General features: G+C 61.4%; 12 protein-coding genes across 12 annotated transcripts; 5 read left to right on the top strand and 7 right to left on the bottom strand.

Moving 5' to 3' along the window:
* Nucleotides 1-65: 65 nt before the first annotated feature.
* Nucleotides 66-2042, top strand: OT_ostta18g00940 (Formate-tetrahydrofolate ligase, FTHFS; the record flags this gene model as incomplete). Its single annotated transcript, XM_022983155.1, has 1 exon — nt 66-2042. The coding sequence occupies one exon, from the start codon at nt 66-68 to the stop codon at nt 2040-2042; it is 1977 nt and encodes a 658-aa protein (XP_022840547.1).
* A 110-nt stretch (nt 2043-2152) lies between these two features.
* On the bottom strand, nt 2153-3505 carry OT_ostta18g00930 (Regulator of chromosome condensation, RCC1; the record flags this gene model as incomplete). Its single annotated transcript, XM_003084088.2, has 1 exon — nt 2153-3505. One exon carries the CDS (start codon nt 3503-3505, stop codon nt 2153-2155), a length of 1353 nt encoding a protein of 450 aa, XP_003084136.2.
* A 475-nt stretch (nt 3506-3980) lies between these two features.
* Nucleotides 3981-5053, top strand: OT_ostta18g00920 (14-3-3 protein, conserved site; the record flags this gene model as incomplete). Its single annotated transcript, XM_022983141.1, has 2 exons — nt 3981-4066; nt 4345-5053. The coding sequence occupies 2 exons, from the start codon at nt 3981-3983 to the stop codon at nt 5051-5053; spliced, it is 795 nt and encodes a 264-aa protein (XP_022840546.1).
* A 249-nt stretch (nt 5054-5302) lies between these two features.
* Nucleotides 5303-6223, bottom strand: OT_ostta18g00910 (UAA transporter; the record flags this gene model as incomplete). The annotated part of the gene is made up of 1 exon (XM_022983136.1): nt 5303-6223. The coding sequence occupies one exon, from the start codon at nt 6221-6223 to the stop codon at nt 5303-5305; it is 921 nt and encodes a 306-aa protein (XP_022840545.1).
* Nucleotides 6224-6570: 347 nt separating this feature from the next.
* OT_ostta18g00900 (Glutamine amidotransferase) lies at nt 6571-8904 on the top strand (the record flags this gene model as incomplete). The annotated part of the gene is made up of 1 exon (XM_022983130.1): nt 6571-8904. One exon carries the CDS (start codon nt 6571-6573, stop codon nt 8902-8904), a length of 2334 nt encoding a protein of 777 aa, XP_022840544.1.
* Nucleotides 8905-8976: 72 nt separating this feature from the next.
* OT_ostta18g00890 (Armadillo-type fold) lies at nt 8977-11451 on the top strand (the record flags this gene model as incomplete). Its single annotated transcript, XM_003084085.2, has 1 exon — nt 8977-11451. One exon carries the CDS (start codon nt 8977-8979, stop codon nt 11449-11451), a length of 2475 nt encoding a protein of 824 aa, XP_003084133.2.
* A 44-nt stretch (nt 11452-11495) lies between these two features.
* On the bottom strand, nt 11496-12686 carry OT_ostta18g00880 (Glycosyl transferase, family 1; the record flags this gene model as incomplete). The annotated part of the gene is made up of 1 exon (XM_022983122.1): nt 11496-12686. The coding sequence occupies one exon, from the start codon at nt 12684-12686 to the stop codon at nt 11496-11498; it is 1191 nt and encodes a 396-aa protein (XP_022840543.1).
* Nucleotides 12687-13159: 473 nt separating this feature from the next.
* Nucleotides 13160-13836, top strand: OT_ostta18g00870 (unnamed product; the record flags this gene model as incomplete). The annotated part of the gene is made up of 2 exons (XM_022983118.1): nt 13160-13180; nt 13273-13836. The coding sequence occupies 2 exons, from the start codon at nt 13160-13162 to the stop codon at nt 13834-13836; spliced, it is 585 nt and encodes a 194-aa protein (XP_022840542.1).
* A 33-nt stretch (nt 13837-13869) lies between these two features.
* OT_ostta18g00860 (unnamed product) lies at nt 13870-14664 on the bottom strand (the record flags this gene model as incomplete). The annotated part of the gene is made up of 1 exon (XM_003084082.2): nt 13870-14664. One exon carries the CDS (start codon nt 14662-14664, stop codon nt 13870-13872), a length of 795 nt encoding a protein of 264 aa, XP_003084130.2.
* Nucleotides 14665-14729: 65 nt separating this feature from the next.
* On the bottom strand, nt 14730-15620 carry OT_ostta18g00850 (unnamed product; the record flags this gene model as incomplete). The annotated part of the gene is made up of 1 exon (XM_003084081.1): nt 14730-15620. The coding sequence occupies one exon, from the start codon at nt 15618-15620 to the stop codon at nt 14730-14732; it is 891 nt and encodes a 296-aa protein (XP_003084129.1).
* An 84-nt stretch (nt 15621-15704) lies between these two features.
* Nucleotides 15705-20084, bottom strand: OT_ostta18g00840 (unnamed product; the record flags this gene model as incomplete). The annotated part of the gene is made up of 1 exon (XM_022983107.1): nt 15705-20084. The coding sequence occupies one exon, from the start codon at nt 20082-20084 to the stop codon at nt 15705-15707; it is 4380 nt and encodes a 1459-aa protein (XP_022840541.1).
* A 137-nt stretch (nt 20085-20221) lies between these two features.
* On the bottom strand, nt 20222-20928 carry OT_ostta18g00830 (Exodeoxyribonuclease III xth; the record flags this gene model as incomplete). Its single annotated transcript, XM_022983101.1, has 1 exon — nt 20222-20928. A coding segment is annotated over one exon (707 nt), but the record flags the coding sequence as incomplete, so codon positions are not given.

Below are 20928 nucleotides of genomic sequence, written 5' to 3'. Positions count from 1 at the left end.
GAGGCGCGCGCTCGAGCGCGGTGGTGGAGAGCGACGAGCGCTCGAGCGCGTCGGGGGCGAACGAGATGGCGGACGAGGGGTTCGATTTCGGGAGATATCGATTGCGGGAGACGACGACGCCGACGCCGAGCGATATCGAGATCGCGAGCGCGGCGACGCCGCTCGGGATTAAGACGGTGGCGGAGACGATGCTGGGATTATCCGAGGATGATTACGAGTTGTACGGACGGTACAAGGCGAAACTGAGCGAAAAGTTGAGCATGAGTCTGGGCGCGCGCGCGGGGGCGGGTGGGAGGGGGCCGACGTGCGATGCGACGGCTGGACACGGGTATTACGTCGTCACGGCGGGCATCACGCCGACGCCGCTCGGAGAGGGTAAGTCCACGACGACGATCGGACTCGTTCAGGCGCTGCAGGCGCACACGAACGCGCGTGCGGTCGCGTGCATTCGTCAGCCGTCGATGGGACCGACGTTCGGGATCAAGGGTGGCGCCGCGGGGGGAGGATACTCGCAAGTGATTCCGATGGAGGAGATGAACCTGCACTTGACGGGTGACATTCACGCCATCGGTGTCGCGACGAACCTCGTCGCGGCGGCGATCGACGCTCGGGTTTTCCATGAGGAAACTCAAAGCGACGAAGCGCTGTGGAAACGCTTGATTCCGAAGAAGAAGGACGGATCGAGCGCGTTCTCCGCCATCATGTTCAAGCGCCTCAAAAGGCTCGGCATCGACAAGACCAACCCGGACGATTTGACCGAGGAAGAGCGCTCCAAGTTCGTTCGCTTGGATATCGATCGCGAGCGCATCACGTGGAGACGCGTCGTGGACATGAATGATCGCTTCTTGCGCGAGATCACCGTCGGCGAGTCCCCGACGGAGAAGGGAAAGACGCGAAAGACGGGTTTCGACATCACCGTCGCGTCCGAGATCATGGCCGTGTTGGCCATGACGACGTCGCTCGCGGACATGGAACACCGTCTCGGAGCCATGGTTGTCGGTCCCGATCGTCAGGGTGGGCCGGTGACGTGTGACGACTTGGGCGTCACGGGCGCCGTCATGGCGCTCATGAAGGACGCCATCAAGCCGACGCTCATGCAAACCCTCGAAGCGACCCCTGTACTCGTGCACGCCGGTCCGTTCGCGAACATTGCGAGCGGTAACTCGTCCATCATCGCCGACCAGATCGGTCTGTCCATGGTGGGTAAGGGCGGTTTCGTCGTCACCGAAGCCGGTTTCGGCGCCGACATCGGCCTCGAGAAGTTTGTCAACTTGAAGTGCCGCAAATCGGGCTTGAAGCCGAACTGTGCCGTCATCGTCGCCACTGTTCGAGCGCTGAAGTGCCACGGCGGTGGTCCGCCAGTGACCGCGGGTAAGCCGTTGGATCACTCGTACACGAATGAAAACGTCGACATGGTGCGCGACGGCATGTGCAACTTGGTGCGTCACATTGAAAACACCAAGGCTTTCGGCATCCCGGTCGTCGTCGCGATCAACGCGTTCCCGACTGATACTCCGGCCGAGCACGAGGTTATTCGTGAGCTCTCCATCGCCGCCGGCGCCGAAGATGCGGTGCTGTGCACCCACCACGCGAAGGGTGGCGCCGGCGCCGTTGAGCTCGCCAACGCGGTGAAGGCGGCGTGCGAGAAGAACGAGGACTGCAAGGACTTCAAGTTTGGGTACGACACTAATCTTGACATCGCGAGTAAGATCGAAGCCGTCGCGAAGAACATCTACAAGGCGTCCGGCATTGAGTTGTCTGAAAAGGCGCAAGAGAAGATTGCCCTCTACACCAAGCAAGGCTTTGGTGACTTGCCCATTTGCATGGCGAAGACGCAGTACTCCTTCTCCCACGACCAAAACCTCAAGGGCGCGCCGAGTGGCTTCACGCTTCCCATCGGTGACGTTCGTTTGAGCGCGGGCGCGGGCTTCCTGGTCCCGCTTGTTGGCGCGTTCCCGACGATTCCGGGTCTCCCAACGCGTCCGGCGTACTACGAAATTGCAGTGGACGCCGAATCCGGCAATGTTCTGGGCCTCTCTTAATCTTGCGGCGAGCGAGGTATGACGTAGCGGAAAATTGGCTCCGAGATTCATGAAATATTTATTTACACATGTGCTATCCCACGATCCAACGCGTATTAGTAGTGACGTTATTATTTCTTTTGTTTCTTTGCCACCGGGCCCTTCGCCGGCGCTGCTTTTACCTTCTTCCCCGGTTCATCGTCCGGTGCCGGAGTAAACCTCGGAAGATCCTTTGCGTCTTCCTTATCGACCAAGAAAAGGGTGTATCCGACGCCGCACGCGACGGCGTACGTCCTCTTGCCCTCGAGCGACGGCACCAAGTCTGGGTTCGCGCTCGATTTCTTCCCTTTCGGCCCGTATCCGAGCTCACCGTATTGGCCCCCACCCCACGTCACCGCGGACTTCTCCGCGCACGCGGCGAACGTGACGTTCCCGGCGGAGAAGTCACGCAAGACCCATCCTTGGAGATCCATGAACGGCGTCGGATACATCAGGTTGTCCCCAGTGGTCTTAATCTTACCGAACGCGTACAGCTGTCCTTGCAGAGCGGAGACGAACGTCGACGTCGATCCGGCGCCGATGACGGCGTCCGCTGGGCACAGATTACGATCACCGCCCTGGATTTCCACCATTTTCGGCGCGAATTCATCTTTTTGCACGCGATGACCGAGTCTTCCGTACCCGCCGAATCCCCACGTCCAAATCTTCCCGGCGTCGTCGAAGCACGCGACGTGATTCACGCCGCACGACAGCTTGACGATCTTCCTCTCCCCGAACCCGTTCGCGACGACCCGTTTCGGGTGCGGTTGCGGCTCGTACACAATCTTAATCGAGCTCGCGCTCGTGTTGTACTCGTGATCCGTCCCGTGCCCGAGCTGTCCGTATTGCGGCAAACCGTACGTGAAAACCTCCCCGTCTCTGGTCAAAACCGCCGTGAACTCTCCACCGCAAGACACCGACGCGCCGTTCGCCACCAAAGCCTTCACCGGGGTCAACTTATCGTCCTCCGCGTCCCCCTTCTTCATAACTTTTTTCATCGTCCCGCATCCGATCTGCCCTTGCTTATTCGACCCGAACCCGTACACGTCCCCGTTCGAGCACACCACCGCGGTGTGCGATTTCCCACACGCCACCGACACGCACTTCACATCGAGTTCCCGCAGCGCTCGCACCTCCGTCGGCGCGCCGCGCGTCGTCCGATCGCCGTGTCCCAGCTGTCCGCGCTCGTTTCGTCCCCACGTCCACAATCGCCCCTCCGAATCGATCGCCGCGCAGTGCGTCGCCGCCGCCCCCCCCCCCAGGGCGACGAACCGCACGTCCCGCAGCGCCTCGTACGCGTGCGGTTCGGTGAGATCCGGACGGTGTCCGTCGGGATTCGTCTTCCCGCGTCCCACGCGCGCGTAATCCGTCGCCCCCGCGTACGCGAGCTCCCCGATCCGTCCTCCCTCGATCGCGCGCGGCGCGTCGGCGATCGGGGTCGACATCGCGCGCGCGTCGTCGTCTACCGACGCGCGTCGTTCGCGGGCGCGCGCGCCGTGGGGATGGAATAATCGCGTGAGGATTCACGCGACGGAGGCCCGGCGCGACGTCGTCGTACGTATATTGATGCACATAGTGGTATCAAACCCAACCGCGTGATACGCACATCGTCGATCGCGACCGGGCCGAGTGGCCCGTGGCGTATATCGATGCACATAGCGCCATCAAACCCAACCACAAGGGTGTCACGTCGTCGATCGCGACCGGGCCGAGTGGCCCATGGCGTATATCGATGCACATAACGGTATCAAACCCAACCGCGGGCTACGCACATCGTCAATCGCGACCGGGCCGAGTGGCCCATGGCGTATATCGATGCACATAACGGTATCAAACCCAACCGCGAGGGTGTCGTCGATCACGTCGGCGTCGACCGATCGCGTCGCGCGCCGCGCGCGCAGTGCCGCGCACGCACGCGCGATGTCCGGCGACGGCGACGACGACGCGCGCGCGTTATCGCGCGAGGATCTCGTGTACAAGGCGAAGCTCGCGGAGCAGGCGGAGCGGTGCGTGCGGTCGCGAAGGAGGGGGCTGAGGGATCGCGCGCGAATCGATCGCGAGATCGCGCGGTCGTGGCCACGCGCGGATGGGTCGGTGGACGCGCGGATGGGTCAGGGTATACGTCGTGGATGTGTTCGTCCACGCGCGCGGGTTTCGGTGGGATCGGGTTCGGCCGGGGGGTGGGGTCGGGGCGCGGACGCGGCGGCGACGGGCGCGGGCGATCGACGCGACGACGCGAACGATGGACTGACGGATGGATCACGTCGTGCGCGCGATGAACCAGGTATGAAGAGATGATGGATTGCATGAGCGAGGTGACGCTCAAGTCGGGCGAAGAAGAGCTGAGCGTGGAGGAGCGCAACTTGCTGAGCGTGGCGTTCAAGAACGTCATCGGCGCGCGTCGCGCGTCGTGGCGCATCGTGAGCTCGATCGAGACCAAGGAGGAGGCGAAGCACGGTAAGGATAGCGATAAGTGCAAGTTGATCGCTTCTTATAAGGCGAACGTCGAGAAGGAGCTCACGTCCATCTGCACGAGAATTCTGGATCTGCTCAAGAACCACCTGGAGGACCGGTGTTCGGCGGGCGAGTCCAAGGTGTTTTACAAGAAGATGAAGGGCGACTACTGGCGCTACTTGGCCGAGTTCAAGGGAGGGGCGGAACGCAAGGAAGCGGCCGAGGAGACTCTCTTGGCGTACAAGAGCGCCGAGCAAACCGCCGAGGCGGAGCTGCAGTCTACGCACCCGATTCGACTCGGCTTGGCGCTCAACTTCTCCGTCTTCTACTACGAGATCCTGAACGCGCCGGAACGCGCGTGCCAAATGGCGAAGAAAGCGTTCGATGAAGCGATCAGTGAACTCGACACTCTCGGCGAGGAGTCTTACAAGGACAGCACCCTCATCATGCAGCTCTTACGCGACAACTTGACTCTGTGGACCAGCGACATGAACGACTCGCAAGCTACCGGGGGCGCCGAGGAGGAAGATGATGAATGATTTTGTTTCTATTTTCCGTGATTTTCCACTCACCTCAGGGCGTCAACGAAAGGTAGCTAGACGCCGTGGCTGATTTGACTTTGTGTTCGAGCGACGCGTGGATGTTCCCGCGCGAGCCTTGCAAAAATAAGAATCATCTGCAACTACAATCTCTCCTCAAGCGATGCGATCTAAGCCTAGGTGATGCTCATTCTCTGTACGACATCATGACTCGGTTCTAGTTCGCGCGAAAGTGGCGCTCGCACGTGATTACTTTCGCATCGGCGCGTCTTGATAGAGCAACCCGAAACCGACGCACGCGAATAGGGCGAGCGTCTTTATCACCGAGAAATCCTTCGGCCACACGATGATGGTGAAGGCGATGGTGGCCATCTTATTCACCACACCCACGAGCGTGAATGTCGTCGCCGTGATGACGGATCGACACCTCCACCCGCTGTACGAGATGGCGACGCCGACGACGCAACTCAGGAGTAAATAAAAAGTCGCCCCGTCGCCGTTCTTAAACTCCATGTTGTTCTCCCCGGTTGAGTAATACAGCACGATCGTCGGCGGTACCGCCATGGCATTGGTGTAAAACACCCGCTCCCACTGCGACATCTTGATGTTATCTGTCAGGTGCTTTCCGTACGTCATCTGTACCGCGAGCAAGAGCCACCACGTCAGGAGCCAAAACATCCCAGCTCCACCCTGAACGTCCACTCCGGTATCGTTCGTGATGTACAAACCAGCCGCGAACACGACACCACTCAGACTTAAGGCCGAACGTGCCCCGGGGAGCATCCGTCCCATGAACGCCCACTCGATTATGCAGACGATTATCGGCAGACAGCACCGCGCCGCGATCACCGCGCCCACGTTGGTCAACATCAAAGCCTTCATGTTCGCAAACAATCCCAACGCAAACAACGTCGTGTACAACATGAACGGTCCCACCCTCTTCCGTTCGAAAGGTCCGAGGACGCCCGCTCCGAACATCTCCAATCCCACCACGACGGCCGCCGACGTCGCGAGCTGCGCCCCGCTCACCACCGTCGGCAACCCGTTGCTCGACACCGCGAGTTTATTGATCACCAGCATCGAGCTCGAGGCCAGGGAATACAAAATAATCCAGCTCAGCTTTTCTCGCGACCCGACGGTGGATCCCCCCTTGGCGTCGCTCCCGGACATCGTCGACGCTTTCACACCGCGTCCGCGGTCTCCGGATGAACCTCGAGGGAGATCGTCCGCGTGCGACGACGTCGCGCGCGCGCTCGCTCGCGCGCGACGTGGAATCGCGCGAAGGAAATACTCGAGGAGTCGACCGCGCGCGCGTTCGTCCGAGGTCGATCTCGCGGGCGTCTCGACGTGCCGCCGCGCGCGTCGCGCCGGCGCAGCGTCTCGGAATATATTGATAGGTATATGTATTATTATATACGTATATATTGTAGTATTGTGATGTACGATAGATCAAGATGCATCCACGACACGGCGAGGCAGCGGCGCCGGCCCGCAGACGACGACGCGGCCGCGCTACGATGCCGCGAACGCTGCTGATCGATAACTACGACTCGTACGTCGACGTGCTCGCGCACGTCATCGCCGGCGTCGAGGGCGTGGCGCCGATAGTGGTGAAGAATGATGACTTCGCCGGCGTCGAGGCGCTGCGGAACGCGCGCGCGTTCTCGAGGGTGGTGATCGGGCCCGGACCGGGGACGCCGACCAAGGATGAAGACTTAGGCGTCTCGGTCGAGCTCTTGGGGGGTGAAAATGGAGATGGGAAGGGGTGCGAGTGGGCGATTTTGGGGGTGTGTTTGGGACACCAGGCGCTCGTCGCGCGGAGCGGCGGAACGTGCGTCAAGAATCCAAAAGGGCCGGCGCACGGGAGAGTGGTGGGCGTGAAACATGATTTTAAGTGTATTTTATTCGATGGCGTGCCGAGCGGTGGCGAAAATGGGTTCGTGGTGACGCGGTATCATTCGTTGGCGACGACGGCGTGCGGCGCGGAGTTTGTCGAACGCGCGTGGGCGGAGGACGACGGTACGGTGATGGCGATCGAACACGTCGAACTCCCGCGGTTTGGGGTGCAATTCCATCCGGAGAGCGTGTGCACGGCGTTCGGGGAGGTTATGATTAGGAATTTTTTGCGCGCGTGCGAAAACGCTGGGTTCGGGAACGCGGCGCTCGGCGTACCGCGCGCGCTCGGCGACGCGGACGTCTCGGATGAGGGTGCGATGCGAGCGGTGCCGGTAACCACGTCGACGGTACGACTGGTTCACGATGTCGTGAACGTGCGCGAGCGTGGGGTTTCATCCGAGGACGTGTTCTGGTCCGTGTTCGGCGGAGACGACGGAACGGATTGCTTTTGGCTGGACACCGCGGACGAGTCAAAGGGACGATTCAGTTTCATGGGTGGTCGCGGTGGTAAGATGTGGCGACGGGCTACGTTTAAACTCGCACACGCACCCGAGTGCAGAGATCACACCGCGGGAGATGAGAAGGTTCGATGGCGCGTTGGAGGCGTATCGTGCGCCAGGCGCGCGCCCGGGACGCTAACAATCGAGGACGCGAGCGGCACGAAGACGACGTCGACGCTCGAGCGTGGGTTCGTTCAGTGGCTCGACGACGAGCTTCGTCGACGTGATGTTTCCAAAGCCGACGCCTCGGCGCTTCCGTTCGATCTACACGGTGGATTCGTGGGATATCTCGGGTACGAGATGCGCGACGAGTGCGATTCACTCCCGCCGACGAAAGATTCGCCGCTCCCGGACGCGGCGATGTTTCTCACCGATAGATTCATCGCTTTTGATCATCTCACCGGTGATGCGTATATTGTTGGTCTCTATGACGAGAGCGATGGCGAAGGAGAGCGACTCGATGCCGAGGCGTGGATCGTGTTGAAGAAAAGCTCGATCGAGTCGCTCGAGCCAACTTCTGTTCGTGCAATGAGCGATGCATTTGCGAGCGCTTCCTCCGCGGAACTCCTCGAGAAGACGGGATTCTCGTGGCGACGAACGAGAGATGAATACATTTCTGACATAGAGGCGAGCCAAGAGGCGATCGTGAACGGAGACACGTACGAGGTGTGTCTGACAAATATGTTGCATCGATCGCGATCGACGCCCGGGGATCGAGCCGACGCGCTTCGCGAGCTTTACTCCGAACTTCGACGAAGCAACGCCGCGCCGTACGCCTCTTACTTATCGTTCACGATTGACGAAAATTCACCCCCGCTCACGGTGCTGTGCTGCTCCCCCGAGCGCTTCTTGAGACACACCCAAGACGGCGCGCTCGAGGCCAAGCCGATCAAGGGCACGACGGCGCGGGCGCATCCGCTCGGCGGCGACGCCGATCGCGCCGCCGCCACCTGGCTCGAGAACAACGCGAAAGATCGCGCCGAAAATTTGATGATAGTCGATTTACTTCGAAATGACCTCGCGCGCGTGAGCGACGTCGGGTCGGTGGAGGTTCCAGGGTTGATGAAGATCGAGTCATACGCCACGGTGCATCAACTCGTGAGCACGGTACGGTCGCGACGCCGCTCGGACGTGAGCCAGATGGACGTCGTGCGGTCGACCTATCCCGGTGGAAGCATGACCGGAGCGCCGAAGATTCGCACGATGGAGATCATCGACGCTCTGGAAACGGGACCGAGGATGGTGTACAGCGGATCCATTGGTTTCTTTTCCTTCTCGAGCGCGTTTGACCTGAACATCGTCATTCGAAGCGTCGTCGCGCGAGGCGACGACCGGTGGATCGGCGCCGGTGGCGCGATCACAATCTTGTCCGATCCCGAAGAAGAGTGGAGAGAGATCGAATTGAAGTCCGCCGCGCTCCTGCGCGCCGTTGCGCGCGTGGAGACGAAGCATTAGAGGACGTAGCTATTTTTTAGAACCGCGGCGACAGCGTCGTCACACCTCGACGCCCGCTCGACGTCCGATCCGATGTCCGCGACGCGTCATCGCGAGCCATTAGACGAAGCATGTCGTCTACTCGAGGCGTCCGCGATCGTCCCCACGATCGCGTCCGCCCTGGAGGAGGTCACGAAGGAACTCGAGATACGAACCGACACTTTTGCAGCTGAACAACTTTCAGTCGACCGACTCCTCGACGTCGCTCGACGCGTGACGTCGCGCACAGTGGACCACGCGAGCGCTAAGGTTCGCCGTCTCGCGTTCGAGTTTGTGAGACGCGCGAACGAGATGTTCGAACGAGTGGAATCGACGTCGGTCAACTCGACGGACGCGCGAGACGTTGACTGGGCGCTCGGGCTCTGTGAGCGACGCGCGAGGATTGAAAAAGACGAAACGACGCGTAAAGCGGTGTGCACGGCTCTGTGCACGACATCGAAACGCGTGCGAACGATCACGGAGCTCAAGACGGCGCTGATGGCGTTAGAGCCGTTCGCGAGAGATGAAGAGGCGGGAAACGCGATCACGGCGTTGGAAACGTGCCGGGCGATGCTCACGCGCGACGTCGCGAGGCACCTCGTTCGGAATGAAGATGTGTTGAGGCCGTGCGAAGAGATGTTTTGGACCATACGATCGACGTGCGCGAGACATCGACGAGGGATCGTGCGCTCGGCGGCGGTGCGGGCGTGCGGGGGATTGGCGACGGCGCTGGTCATCGGCGGACATCGATCGCTCGTGCCCGAGGCGTACGCGAACGACATGCTTCGATCGAGCTTGGACGTCAAGCCCGACGTCGTGCGCGCGGTGTGTGAGAGTATCTCTGAATCGTTCATCGCCCGAATAGAGGACGGGACGTACACGGTGCGAGAAGAGGATGGGGCATCACTGTGTGCGTTGCTTGTTGGCGCTTCGATTGATGATGATTTACTGAGCTTTTTGAAAGTCGTCAACGACGCGCACGCGACGAAGATGATGGGTGAGGGGTGTCGAACGGTGGTGTGTTACACCTTAAAAGATGTTTTCGTATGCTTGACCAGAAATCCGACGTTTCGAGAAGACAAGCGCGCGTTCGAGATCTCTCTGCGCGCAATAGCGTTGGCGATTGAACACGTCGGCGCTTTGTGCGCGGAGTTCACGCGAGACATCGTGGACGCCATGGCAAGCGGGCCCGCGAACGCAAAGGTCGTGGATATTCATCGTATTGTCGAAAGTTTGCTCACGTACGCCCCGGAGTCGCGCTATACGTGGATCGAGCCGACGATGACGGGCGTGGAATCGACGAGCCGAGGTGAGTCGTACCTTGAAATTGCCGAGGCGTTCGTCTCGGCAGAACTTGACCGACCAGATCGATCGATGGATCCCTCCTTGGCGGCACACATCGCTGACGCGCTGTTAAAATGTGGTGACCTCACTCTGAGTGCAAGCTGCGCCGAGATCGTCGCCGCGCTGTTGGAGCTGACGAGAAACCGTTTCGACGACGTATCGCGGCGATGTCGAGCGCGCCTCAAGGCGATCGAAATATTGAACGATGAATCAAGTCGAAATCTCGACGAAGATTCCGCCGATGAAGCGTCTTATTTCATCGACAATACAGAGACCGATCAATCGCTCACGCACGTGGAGTCGCATTTCGAAGAGAGTATCAACGCGTACGGCGACGCGAGCGAGTGGCGCAGGTACGAGCGGGCTTTGATCAGATTTTACGTGCGCGTTCGCGGCGATTGCCTCAGCGAGCGAATTCTGCGTGCGTTCGAAGAACGAATCGATCCAGCCAATTTTGATGGATCTGTACACGCGTGCTTGGCGGTGAAGTGTCACGTGCGCGCGTTCGCGGCGTACATTGGCGTGGACGGACGATTCAGACGCGGCCAGAATTCTTTGCAGAGTTCTTTGCTCGCCCCTGTGTTGGATAATCTCCTCTCGTGGCTCCGTTGGAGACCCGGTGCCGCGGTGGCGGAGATTCGAGGGATGGTCGTGTCGTGCCTCTCGCGAGTCGCGAGTACGTCTCGTGACGCGAAGGACGGCGATATACTCATTCAATGGCTCTCGCACGCATCGCGCGTCAGCGACGCGATGAAGATTTTTTGTACGCTGTCCCTTCACAGCGACGAGATAGCGCGCGCGATGGGCGTGTTGCGGCGAGCCGTGTACGCGGCGGATCCAGATAACGCGCGAGCGCATGTCGATCAATTCGCGAGGAAGTATATGGACGATCTCTCAACGTCGACGTTTGAGCATGAGCGCGAGCGCGCGTGCGAAGCGCTGCGCGAGACGTTGGAACACATGGGTACGTCCACCGAAGCGGCCGCGCATCTGCGGGAACTGTTCCCATTCGCAGACGACGCGAATGACGTGATTCGCAGAACGGTGCGCGCGACGCTCGAGCGCGCGAAGACGCAACATTCAACACTCATCGAGGACTTTGCGTCGTCGCCGACGGCGAAATCCTTTGTGCACACGGACGGCCTCGCCGGCCTCCGCGCCGTTTCCGCGGAAGACGGTTGGTGAGTGCGTTATTTTTGTCGCATGCGATATGATCATAACCTAGTTCGCTAATTTTCTCTAATGATGTCTAGAATAGCCTCGCCGAACGCGTCCTCGTCCCATTTCAGCGCGCGTAACCGCGCGTTCTGCGCGACTTTATGAATCCTTTCGGGATCATTAATAATCGTCTCTATCACGTCCGCCTGCTCGCTCGCGGACGCCTCCATGTTCATATCGAAGCACGATACGTCGGAATCAGCGCTGAGTAAATCTCTCGCCCCGACATCTCCCCCGTTGTGCATGACTGTCGGCGCGCCGAACGCCGCCGCCTCGATAATCGTCATCCCGAACGAATCGTACGACGGCGGATGGACGTTGAGCAAGGTCTCCTCGAACACGTCTCCCAGAGCCCGCGTTCCGAGAAATTCATCCACCACGCGCGCGTTCGGCGAGCACGCCTCGAATCGCCTCCGCAAATCTCTCGCGTAGTCACTCTTCACCTCGGCGTTTATGCACATGAGCGGCGCGAGCGGCGCACCTCCATCTTTCGCGTCAAACACCCCTCGCCTCGCGAGCTCCTCACACATCGCCACGAATCGATGCGGTTTCTTCTCCTCACTCGGTCGCACCACGCACGAGACGTACCGCCGCGCCCGCCGCGTCCCGTCGTCTCTCATCGCCTCTCGCGCCGCGTCCCGTCGCAGCGGCGGGTGCGTCCATCGCGTCCGTCCCCTTCCCCCCAACCGTTCCATCACAAACATCGCGTCCGATCGCGACAACGCGATCGTCATCCACGTCCCCGCCACCGCCGCGCGCTCGTACACGGCGTGCGCGTCGCCTTCCGATCCGTCCAGACGCGCGAAGACGCGAAACGGGCAAAAACACACCCTCGTCCCCGCCCGCAATCCAATCGCCTCCACCGCCCTCACGGACGTGAAATCCACCGCAAACGCGACGTCACACGCGAACGCCCGCACGCGCTCGACCACGCGCGCGTCCGCGCATCCACGCGCGAACGCGTCGTGCGCCGAGCGTCGATCCAATCGATGCCATCGCGCCATCGGGACGGGTATTCGAATCACTCGTCCATCCGTCCCATCGTCCGCGTCCGCCTCGTCGTTCGCGCGCGGGGTGGCGCACAGGACGAAGACGTCGACGCCGCGCGTCGCGAGCGCGCGCACGAGGGCGCGGGCGAGGACGCCGTTGCCCGAGAAGGACGTCGACGCGTCGTGCTCGAGCGTGACGACGAGGGCGCGCATGGGCGTCGTACTGTGTGGGCGTGAGGCCGATTATTTCGCGTTCGGACGGTCCGATGGGGTGGGTCGGACGCGCGTGTGTATATAGTGTAGTTCGGGTCAGTGTATCGGTGTGAGTCGTATACTGTGTGGGCGTGACGCCCGTGTGGGGTATATAGGCGTCGGCGTGGTTTGGGTCGTATATCGTACACGCGGTGGTTGGTGTATTGGTAAAAGTCGTGTACTGTGTGGGCGTGACGCCCGTGTGGGGTACGTGGGTGACACTCGACGCGACGCCCGAGCGACGCGTCCGCGCGACGACGGACGCGACGACGGACGCGCGCGCGTCGACGCTCGCGACGCGTCGACGCGGTGCCCTCGCGCGCGTCCTCGCGCGTCGCCCGTGGCCGTCGCGCGCGGACGTCGGGTCGACGGCGAGGCGCGACGACGGGCGTCCACGGTCGTAACGCATCGTAACGCTCGGTGGTGCGCGCGCGATGTTGGACCTGGAGTACGACGTGCGTGCGCGTGCGTCGCGACGCGTGGACGCGCGAGCGAGGACGAGGACGAGGCGCATGGACTGACCGCGGCGCGCGCTCGAACGAGACAGGAGTTCGCGACGACGTCGAGCAGTAGACATCACGGACAAAAGGTGAAGGATTCGCGGGACGCGGAGGTGAGACGCGCGATCGAGGGCGTCGAGGCGTCGCTCGCGCGAGCGTACTGCGTGATCGATCGGGGGGATGACGTGTGTGATCTCACGGCGCCGGCGGTGGTGAAGAGAATACGTGAGATGGATCGATTGGGGTTGACGTACGAGACGCCTAAATATTTGACGTACCCGGAGGACGCGCCGAGAGACGCGACGACGGCGATGATCGAACGCGACGATGGCGCGGAGATGGATTTGATCGATGACGACGTCACAAAGTTGGCGTTGACGCTTCGCAGGGCGGAGACGATGCCGCTGGTACTGTCGAAGATGGAGCGCGCGTCCGGAGCGATGACGGTGTCGACGAGACGTCCGCCGCCGCGACTGGCGCACGACGCTTCCATAGGTGCCTTTCCAGAGGCACGCGTCGAGGACGACGTTAAAGACGCGTTAGTTGACGAATTAGACGCGCGCGGAAACCTCAGCGAGATCGCGTATAGGGATCTCGACGGCTTGGATTAACGAATCAGAATCACACGAGCGTTACGCGACTATTCACGGAACCTGAACCGCGACCCAAATCGTGGTGCCGAGCACGCCGAGTAAGACCGCCGCCAAGAACGGCGCCCCTACGATATCGGTTCCGACGTCATCCTTATCTACGTATCCTTTATCCGTGTACGCACCCACGACGTCAACGTTCTCGCCGAAGAAGCCGCCTTTCGTCCCGCCAACCTTTCTTCGCAACGCGCCGTATTGCTCGGTGGACATCTTATCCCCGTTCCGCATCCTCCTCGCCGCGTTCAGCAACCCACGATCACTTTCAATATCCTCTTGAAAATCTAACGCTCGAGCGACGGAGAATAACGCGTACGACACCCCGCCTCGCTCCTTCGCCTCGAATTCCTTGCGCGAGCGTTCTCTGGCTTTACGAATCCGCGCGTACGCCTCCGATTTCGATTCCTCGCGCACGTACTCCACGTCCCGGACCGGCGCGGCGGTGCTCTCGCTTCGCGCCTTTCGTCCGAATCCGAATCCCATCGTCGCCCGCGTCGGCGGCGGCGGCGGCGGCGGAGGTTCAGATTTTTTAGCGCCAAAGCTAAAGAAAGATTTCTTTGGCGGCGGCGGCGGCGGCGGCGGCGGCGCCTTCTTCTTGAACAGCGCGTCGATTTTCGTCGACCGACGCGTGTTTTTGCGCGTCCTCGACGTCGGTGACGCGAGCGGTTGGGTCGTTCGGGCGAACATCGTGCTCGAGCGCGGCGTCGCGGAGTGATGACGTCGATGATTTGGAAGCCGCGGGCGCGACGACGCGAGCCCAGACGGCGGGACGAATCGCGCGACTCCATGCATTTTTGAACGGCGAACGAATGGGAGTGCATTATCGCGAAGTTTAATGCGATACAATTCGAGCGTGATCAAGCGGTGCGCGAGCGATGGAAGGAGACGTCGACGGATGACTCGTCGGCTCCGGCGCGCGCGCGGGCGCTCACGAGGTGTTGTTTGGACTCCTCGTGGGCGTATCCGAGCTCGCTGTCGTACGAACCGTCCTCGTTGACGACGACGCGGAACCATATGCCCGCGGGTAACGCCACAGCATCGGACGGGATGTCGTAGGAGGGGTCGACGCGTCGCGCGACATCGAACGCGTCTCTCGCGCCTTCGGCGAATTTCGCCACCGCGCTGTTCCCACCGCACGACGATGCCAAGACGCCTCCGTCGGTGAACTCGTCGTCTAAAGCCTCTCTCCATATTCTCACCGTCCCTAATCCATCAGCTCGATGTTTCGCCCGCACTCGCATTCTCGGCTCGGTCGTCCCGGGCGCCGTCGTCACGCAGTGCGTCACCGTCTCGTGCCCCTTTGAGTCGACGTAATGCGCGCTGTAACACCCCTCCTCGATCGCCATAGAATCAACACTGATTAAATCGACCTCCGCATCGTACACCGTGCTCGCGTCCGCTTCGCATCCGACCACAGGGACGAACCGCGCATCCTTCGCGTACAGCGCCCGCCCGCTCACCGCCGTGCTGCACTGCGATTGCCAATCCGTGAGCTCGACTCCCCACTCCGCAAACGCGGGTGGAACGACGTAAGAAGGCAGAACCTCCGCCTCTCCCGTCCTTGCGTCGAACGCGGCGGTGTGTCCGATCCATTCGAAGCGAATTTCTTTGTCAAAGCCTTCCAAGTCTGACGCAGGAGGGTCGAGCTTTGTCAACGCTCGCGCGATCGAGCGCGATCGAGCGCGATCGATCGAGCGCGATCGCGTTCGGGCGGAGTACGCGATGGAATTCGCGGTCGCTGCGGACATGGCGTGCGGCGACGTGTGCCGACTTCTGTTTCGTTCGGTTACGCTTACAACTCACCTAATACAACCTACCGGCGCGGCGAGGCATCATTCGATCGGATCGGCGATGGATTTCATGTTGGCCCCTATGAGACCGCGAGTAAGAGCCTTTTGAGCCGTCTCGGCGCGCCTGGCGAGTCGCGGTTCCCTGGCGTCTCGACATCGGTCGATGAGGTCGCTCGCAAAGGAGCGAAGCGCGCTCGAGTCGGCGACATTTTCATGCGTCGAAGTCTCGGCGACGACGGCGCAGAAACGGATGGCAGATCGCAGCGCTAACGCATGTCCGAGTATGCCAACGCGCTTACCCGCTTCGTCAATCAATCGGAGAAAGCTCTCACGCAGTGCAGCGCGTTTTGGGAGCTTGGCCAATGCGTCGGCGAAGACGAGCTCGATTCGATGCTGGGCGAACGGACTCGCTGGGAACTCTCGTAACGCGGGAAGCCAAAGCTCGGCTGCGAAAATTTCGTCGTACACGCGTTTCCACGGTCCCGGGGCATCCGGTGGAGCGAGAGCCTCGACGAGGCTCAACGCCGGCTCGGCGGCGATAAACGTGGCGACAAACGTCGATGTGACACCTTCGCACACTTCATCGCGAGAGATGCCCCAGCCTTCCTCGGCCGATTTCGCCTTGGTCGTCTTCCACAGCGCGTTTTGAGGTGCTGCCAATAAGATCTTGACGAAAGATCTCGCGAATCGCGAGAGCAGCGCCGCGAGCTTTTCCCCTGGTCTTGAATCTGGGACATGCTTGTCGACATGCGCCGAGGGCTTCTTCCTGCTCAACTGGACGCGACTGAACTTGGCATCTTGTTCGAGCACCTTTTTTACGCTCTCAACGACGTTCTCAATCCCGCGCGCGAGGGTAAGGGCGTCTACCTTGCGCTCGGCGAGCGATTTGAGTGAAGCGCACTCGGCGAGGAGCGTGCCGGCGGGCCACTTCGACGCCGACGAGAGCGCCGAAGCGATCGCAGACGCGGCAATACTCGCGTACTCCGCTTCGCGCGCTGATTGCTTCGTCCCATTTACCGGAGCATCGCACTCTTGAGCGTCCATGGCTTCTTTTGCGTCGTTAAGCGCAGACTTGAGCAACCGGCGGGCATCCGTCGCGATGCGCGCGTGCAGCTCAAACGGCAAATTGCTGCGAACACGCGCCGCCGCCGCAAAAGCCGCGGCGTCAGCTGCGACGCCACACGCGGCACTCGTCGACGCGGTAGAGCGGTCTGACTCCGTGCCCGTACTCGCACCTGCCAGTGCCGCAACCGCGGCAGCGGCGCGAGCGCCCGCATCCTCCGACGCCGCGCGCTCGACGGATGAGATCACTTCTCTAGTCGCCGCCATGGCCGATCTCTCAACAGCGCGCTCGAATTCGGGTGTCCAAGCTTCTTCAATCACGGCGCCGGCGTGGGAAACGAACGTCGTACCGTTTCTCTTCGCTGTATCCGCGTATTTCGTAGCTGCCTGCATCGCTGCGGAACTCACCGTCATCTGCGCGCTCGACACCGCCTTCGCCGTGACCGCCGCTGTGGCGTCATCCACCGCCGCTAACGTGGCTGCATCGACGGCAAAATCGACGAGACGCCTCAGCCCCGGAACATTTTGCAAGAAGGCGCGCTGCAGCGCGTGCTTGATTTCTGTGGCTGATGACTTCATTTCCATCGACGGCATCGACGCGAGCGTGCTCTCCGCCACCGGTGAAGCGACGCCAAAGGTGGGCGAAACAGTATTTTTCTGATCAAGCACAGTCTCACTGCCGAAAATTCGAAGTTGCGCCGCTTTGGTGACCGAAGTGGGCTCTAATCTTTGAGGCTGGGCGAGAACTCTTCTCGGCGCATTTACTGGCGCCGAGGGCGCTGACGGAGTCTCCATCAAATTTGTCTCCGCATGTTCGACTTGCTCCGACTCTTCGGCTAAGGCGTGCGCGATCGCAAGTCGCTGCTTCATCGTTCGCACAGCCTGCTCTATGATGGGACACACCGTCTCGACGTAGCGACCATCCACTCCCATTCGACTTAAGTCTGGCGCGATGTTTGTCTCGCTCCTTGCGTCCGCATCACTCGGCGATCCAGGCACTTCCTGCGTGTTCGCGGTGGCACTCGCGTTTGCCGACGCGGATGGAACCCACTCCATGCCCCAAACCTGCGTCCTCAGCGGATCACCGCAGCTCTGCACGTCCTCCTTACTTGTCGTCGGAAGCGATTCCATCGCTGCCAAAGGCGGAGGAGGCAGAGCCATCACGTTGTTCGCGACCCAACTCGCCGCCTGCGCCGTAGTGATCGGTGCACTCACCGAGAGACCATTCGCGAGGATCGCCCGCAAACACATGCGAGAGACGTTGAAGTCGGTGTTTGTTACCGAGGGATCCAAACCGGGCGATGCTGCGATGGCGCGCAGTTCCGTCAGTGCCGCTGCGTACTGCTGTATCTCCAGCGAGTCCACATCCCACATTAAGAATCTTAAGAAAGCTAATACCCAAGGAGCGCTCAACACGAGCTCACCACGTCTGGTCGCGCGGTGGAGCGTCTCAACGAGATCGATCCCTTCCAAAGTCGTGCCCGTAGATGATGAGGCGATTCCGAAAGTTAGCATACCCAAAAATGAACCAATGGCTTGCGCGGCTAACATGCGCTCCGTTTGACCGACGCCCGAAGAATTCGTCGTCTGATCGCTGCGCGGGGACGAATTCGGGTCTATCGCGTGCAAGGCCTCGATGAGAGAGCGTTTCAAAGCGACGCAGAACTTGTGTGAGTCCGTGGTCTCGATAAATCGCACGAACGGCTGCTGCGCCGGTGGAAACATGCAGGCGAACGACGGCCACGCTGAGAGGTCCCCGAAACCATGGCTGGTGTGTGGTACGCCTTGGACGTTACCTCCGCGCCCTCCACGTCCTCCCCGTCCACGTCCCGGTCCTCTTCCATCCACTCGTGGCGGTACGTTTGAGCCTCTCTCTCCTTGCTGTGACGCGGCACTGCTCGGTCCGACTATTCGTTCGTGAAGCCGCGATAATCGTTCGGGTTTTATGCTCTTTCCTAACTCCTCGTCTACCTCTCCTACAGCGCTGCTCTGCGACAGGCGCGCAACGAACAAATCCGCAAGCCAACGCATGTTCGCCGGATGTGTGCTCGCGACAAGCGCGCGCGACTTGCTACCTATCGCGGCGTCTTGCCCTAATCCTCCCGTTCTACTCGCGGACGCTCGTAAGAGTGCGTAGAACGCGTCCCGCGTGCGTTCGCGATTGTGTTCGATAGCCTGTCGCTCGGCGAGCGGTATCACGCGTCCACGCGCACCCGCGCGCCCCCCGGAGCTGCGCTCGCTCGCCTTGGCCAAAGCGTCGAGCAAATCAAACCCGTGCAAAGTACCCCTCGACCAGCCGTCCAACTGATACGCCCTCTCGGTCTCTCCCGAGGCCACGCGAATGGATCGGAACTCTCGAACGATTTTGGCGTGCAGCGCCGGCGCGTGCGACGCCAACACGCGTGATTCAGCCAAAGCCTCCAGCGCGCGCTCACCGAGCGCTAACGCCAACGAAGGGACGAGTGATAAGACCGCGCACGCGTACGCATGCGCCTCTCTTCCCGTGCGCAAGACGGGCCCTCGCGCGTCTCCGTTCGTTTCGGTCTCCACCTCTAACTCTGACGGCGCGCTCAGTAGCTGAAACAAACGCGCGAGCGCGCTGGACTGATCGAGCGGGTACCCGGCGCGAAGTGCCTCCGCGTGTGAATTTGCCAAATTCGCTAGCGTTGGATCGAGCTCGATTGGCTCGACGTCCTCGGCGCTCGATTCGGCGACGTACAAGCGCTCCAATTCCTTCCTCGCGCCACTCGTCGGCGACGTCGACCCGACGTTCTTCGACCGCGTTCGCGCCAACGGCGCCCCGAACGCGGATCCTACGAACCCTGTACTCGTCCCACTCGCCTCTCTCCCGCTCATCGGTCGCGAAACCACCGTCGGCGCGATCCTCCGCGCGCCGCTCGAAGGCTCCGCGACCGCCGTCGGCGCCAATCGTCTCGGCCCCTCCGTCCCCTCCAGCGCGCTCGTCAGATTCCTCCGCGCGTTCACCCCTAGCGTTGGGAACTCCCCGTCGTCCCCAATCCTCAAGCGACTCGCGTTCTTTCCTTCCTTTCGTCCGCTCGCGCTCTCCGCGCCGCTGGCGGACGTCGCGACTCTCCCGCTCCCGCCCTTCGCTCGCACGTTTCGCACACTCATGCGCTCCAACTCGCGCACGCGACGGATGACGAGTTCCATCGCGCGTTCCGCCCGTTCGACGGCGTCGCGGTGCGTCGTCGAGCGCGATTTCCGCGAGACAGTGTTCGAGGACCGTTGTTCTGTGAAATCTTTCATCGACGCCTTGTCGCGCACACCGCGCGTCGGTCGAGACGCGGACGCGTCGGGGACGTCGCGACGGTCGTCGACCGCGACGTCCCTCGGGGACATCGCGCGCGCGACGACGGCGCGCGAGCGTGTGTGGCTCACGCGCGGTTTCGGCTCGGTTCGAGCGAGCGGAACAAAAGGCGGGCGATCGGCGCGCGATGGGCGTCGATTGAACGTTCGAGTGCTACACATGAAATAATTTACAGCGCCACGGTGACGCTCACGGGGCAGTGATCGCTTCCGGTGACGTCGGGGTAGATTTCAGCGTCGACGATGGAATCGGCGAGCCGGCGGTCGACGAGAACGTAATCGAGTCTCCATCCGCGATCGAGCTCGCGCGCGCGACCGCGGTAGGACCAGTACGTGTACGCACGTTTATCGGGATGTTTGTGCCGGAAACTGTCCACCAGTTCGCACTCGGAGAGAAGCGTTGACATCGCGGAGCGCTCCTCGGGCGTGAACCCGGCGGATTTGGCGTTCTCCTTGTGCCGCCCCCACAGATCGATCTCCTCGTGCGCGACGTTGAGATCGCCGCAATAAATCACCGGCTTTGCCTTCTTTAGCTCGCACAAATGCGCTCGCATCGCGCGCTCCCACGTCTCCGTTCGCTCTCGCAAACGCTTGAGCTCCGCGCCTGAGTTCGGGACGTACGCCGAGACGACGAAACATCCATCCGTCTCCAACGTCAGCACCCGTCCCTCGAGATCGAACCGCGTCAAAACCTCTTTTTCCCCATCACTCAACGCGTACTTCGACAGCGCCGTCGCCTCGATCGTTCGCATCGTCGATTGAAACCCGTCGCGGACGAACATCGCCGCGCCCGCGTATCCGCGCCGCGCCTCGCTCGTGACGTACGCCCGCGCGCCGTACCCACGCGCCACCGCATCCTCACGCGCGATCCCTCCCG

This window comes from Ostreococcus tauri (assembly GCF_000214015.3).
Source record: "Ostreococcus tauri WGS project CAID00000000 data, contig chromosome 18, whole genome shotgun sequence".
NCBI lineage: Eukaryota > Viridiplantae > Chlorophyta > Mamiellophyceae > Mamiellales > Bathycoccaceae > Ostreococcus > Ostreococcus tauri.
Note: the sequence above shows the minus strand (reverse complement) of the source record. Positions and strands in the feature narration are given on the sequence as shown.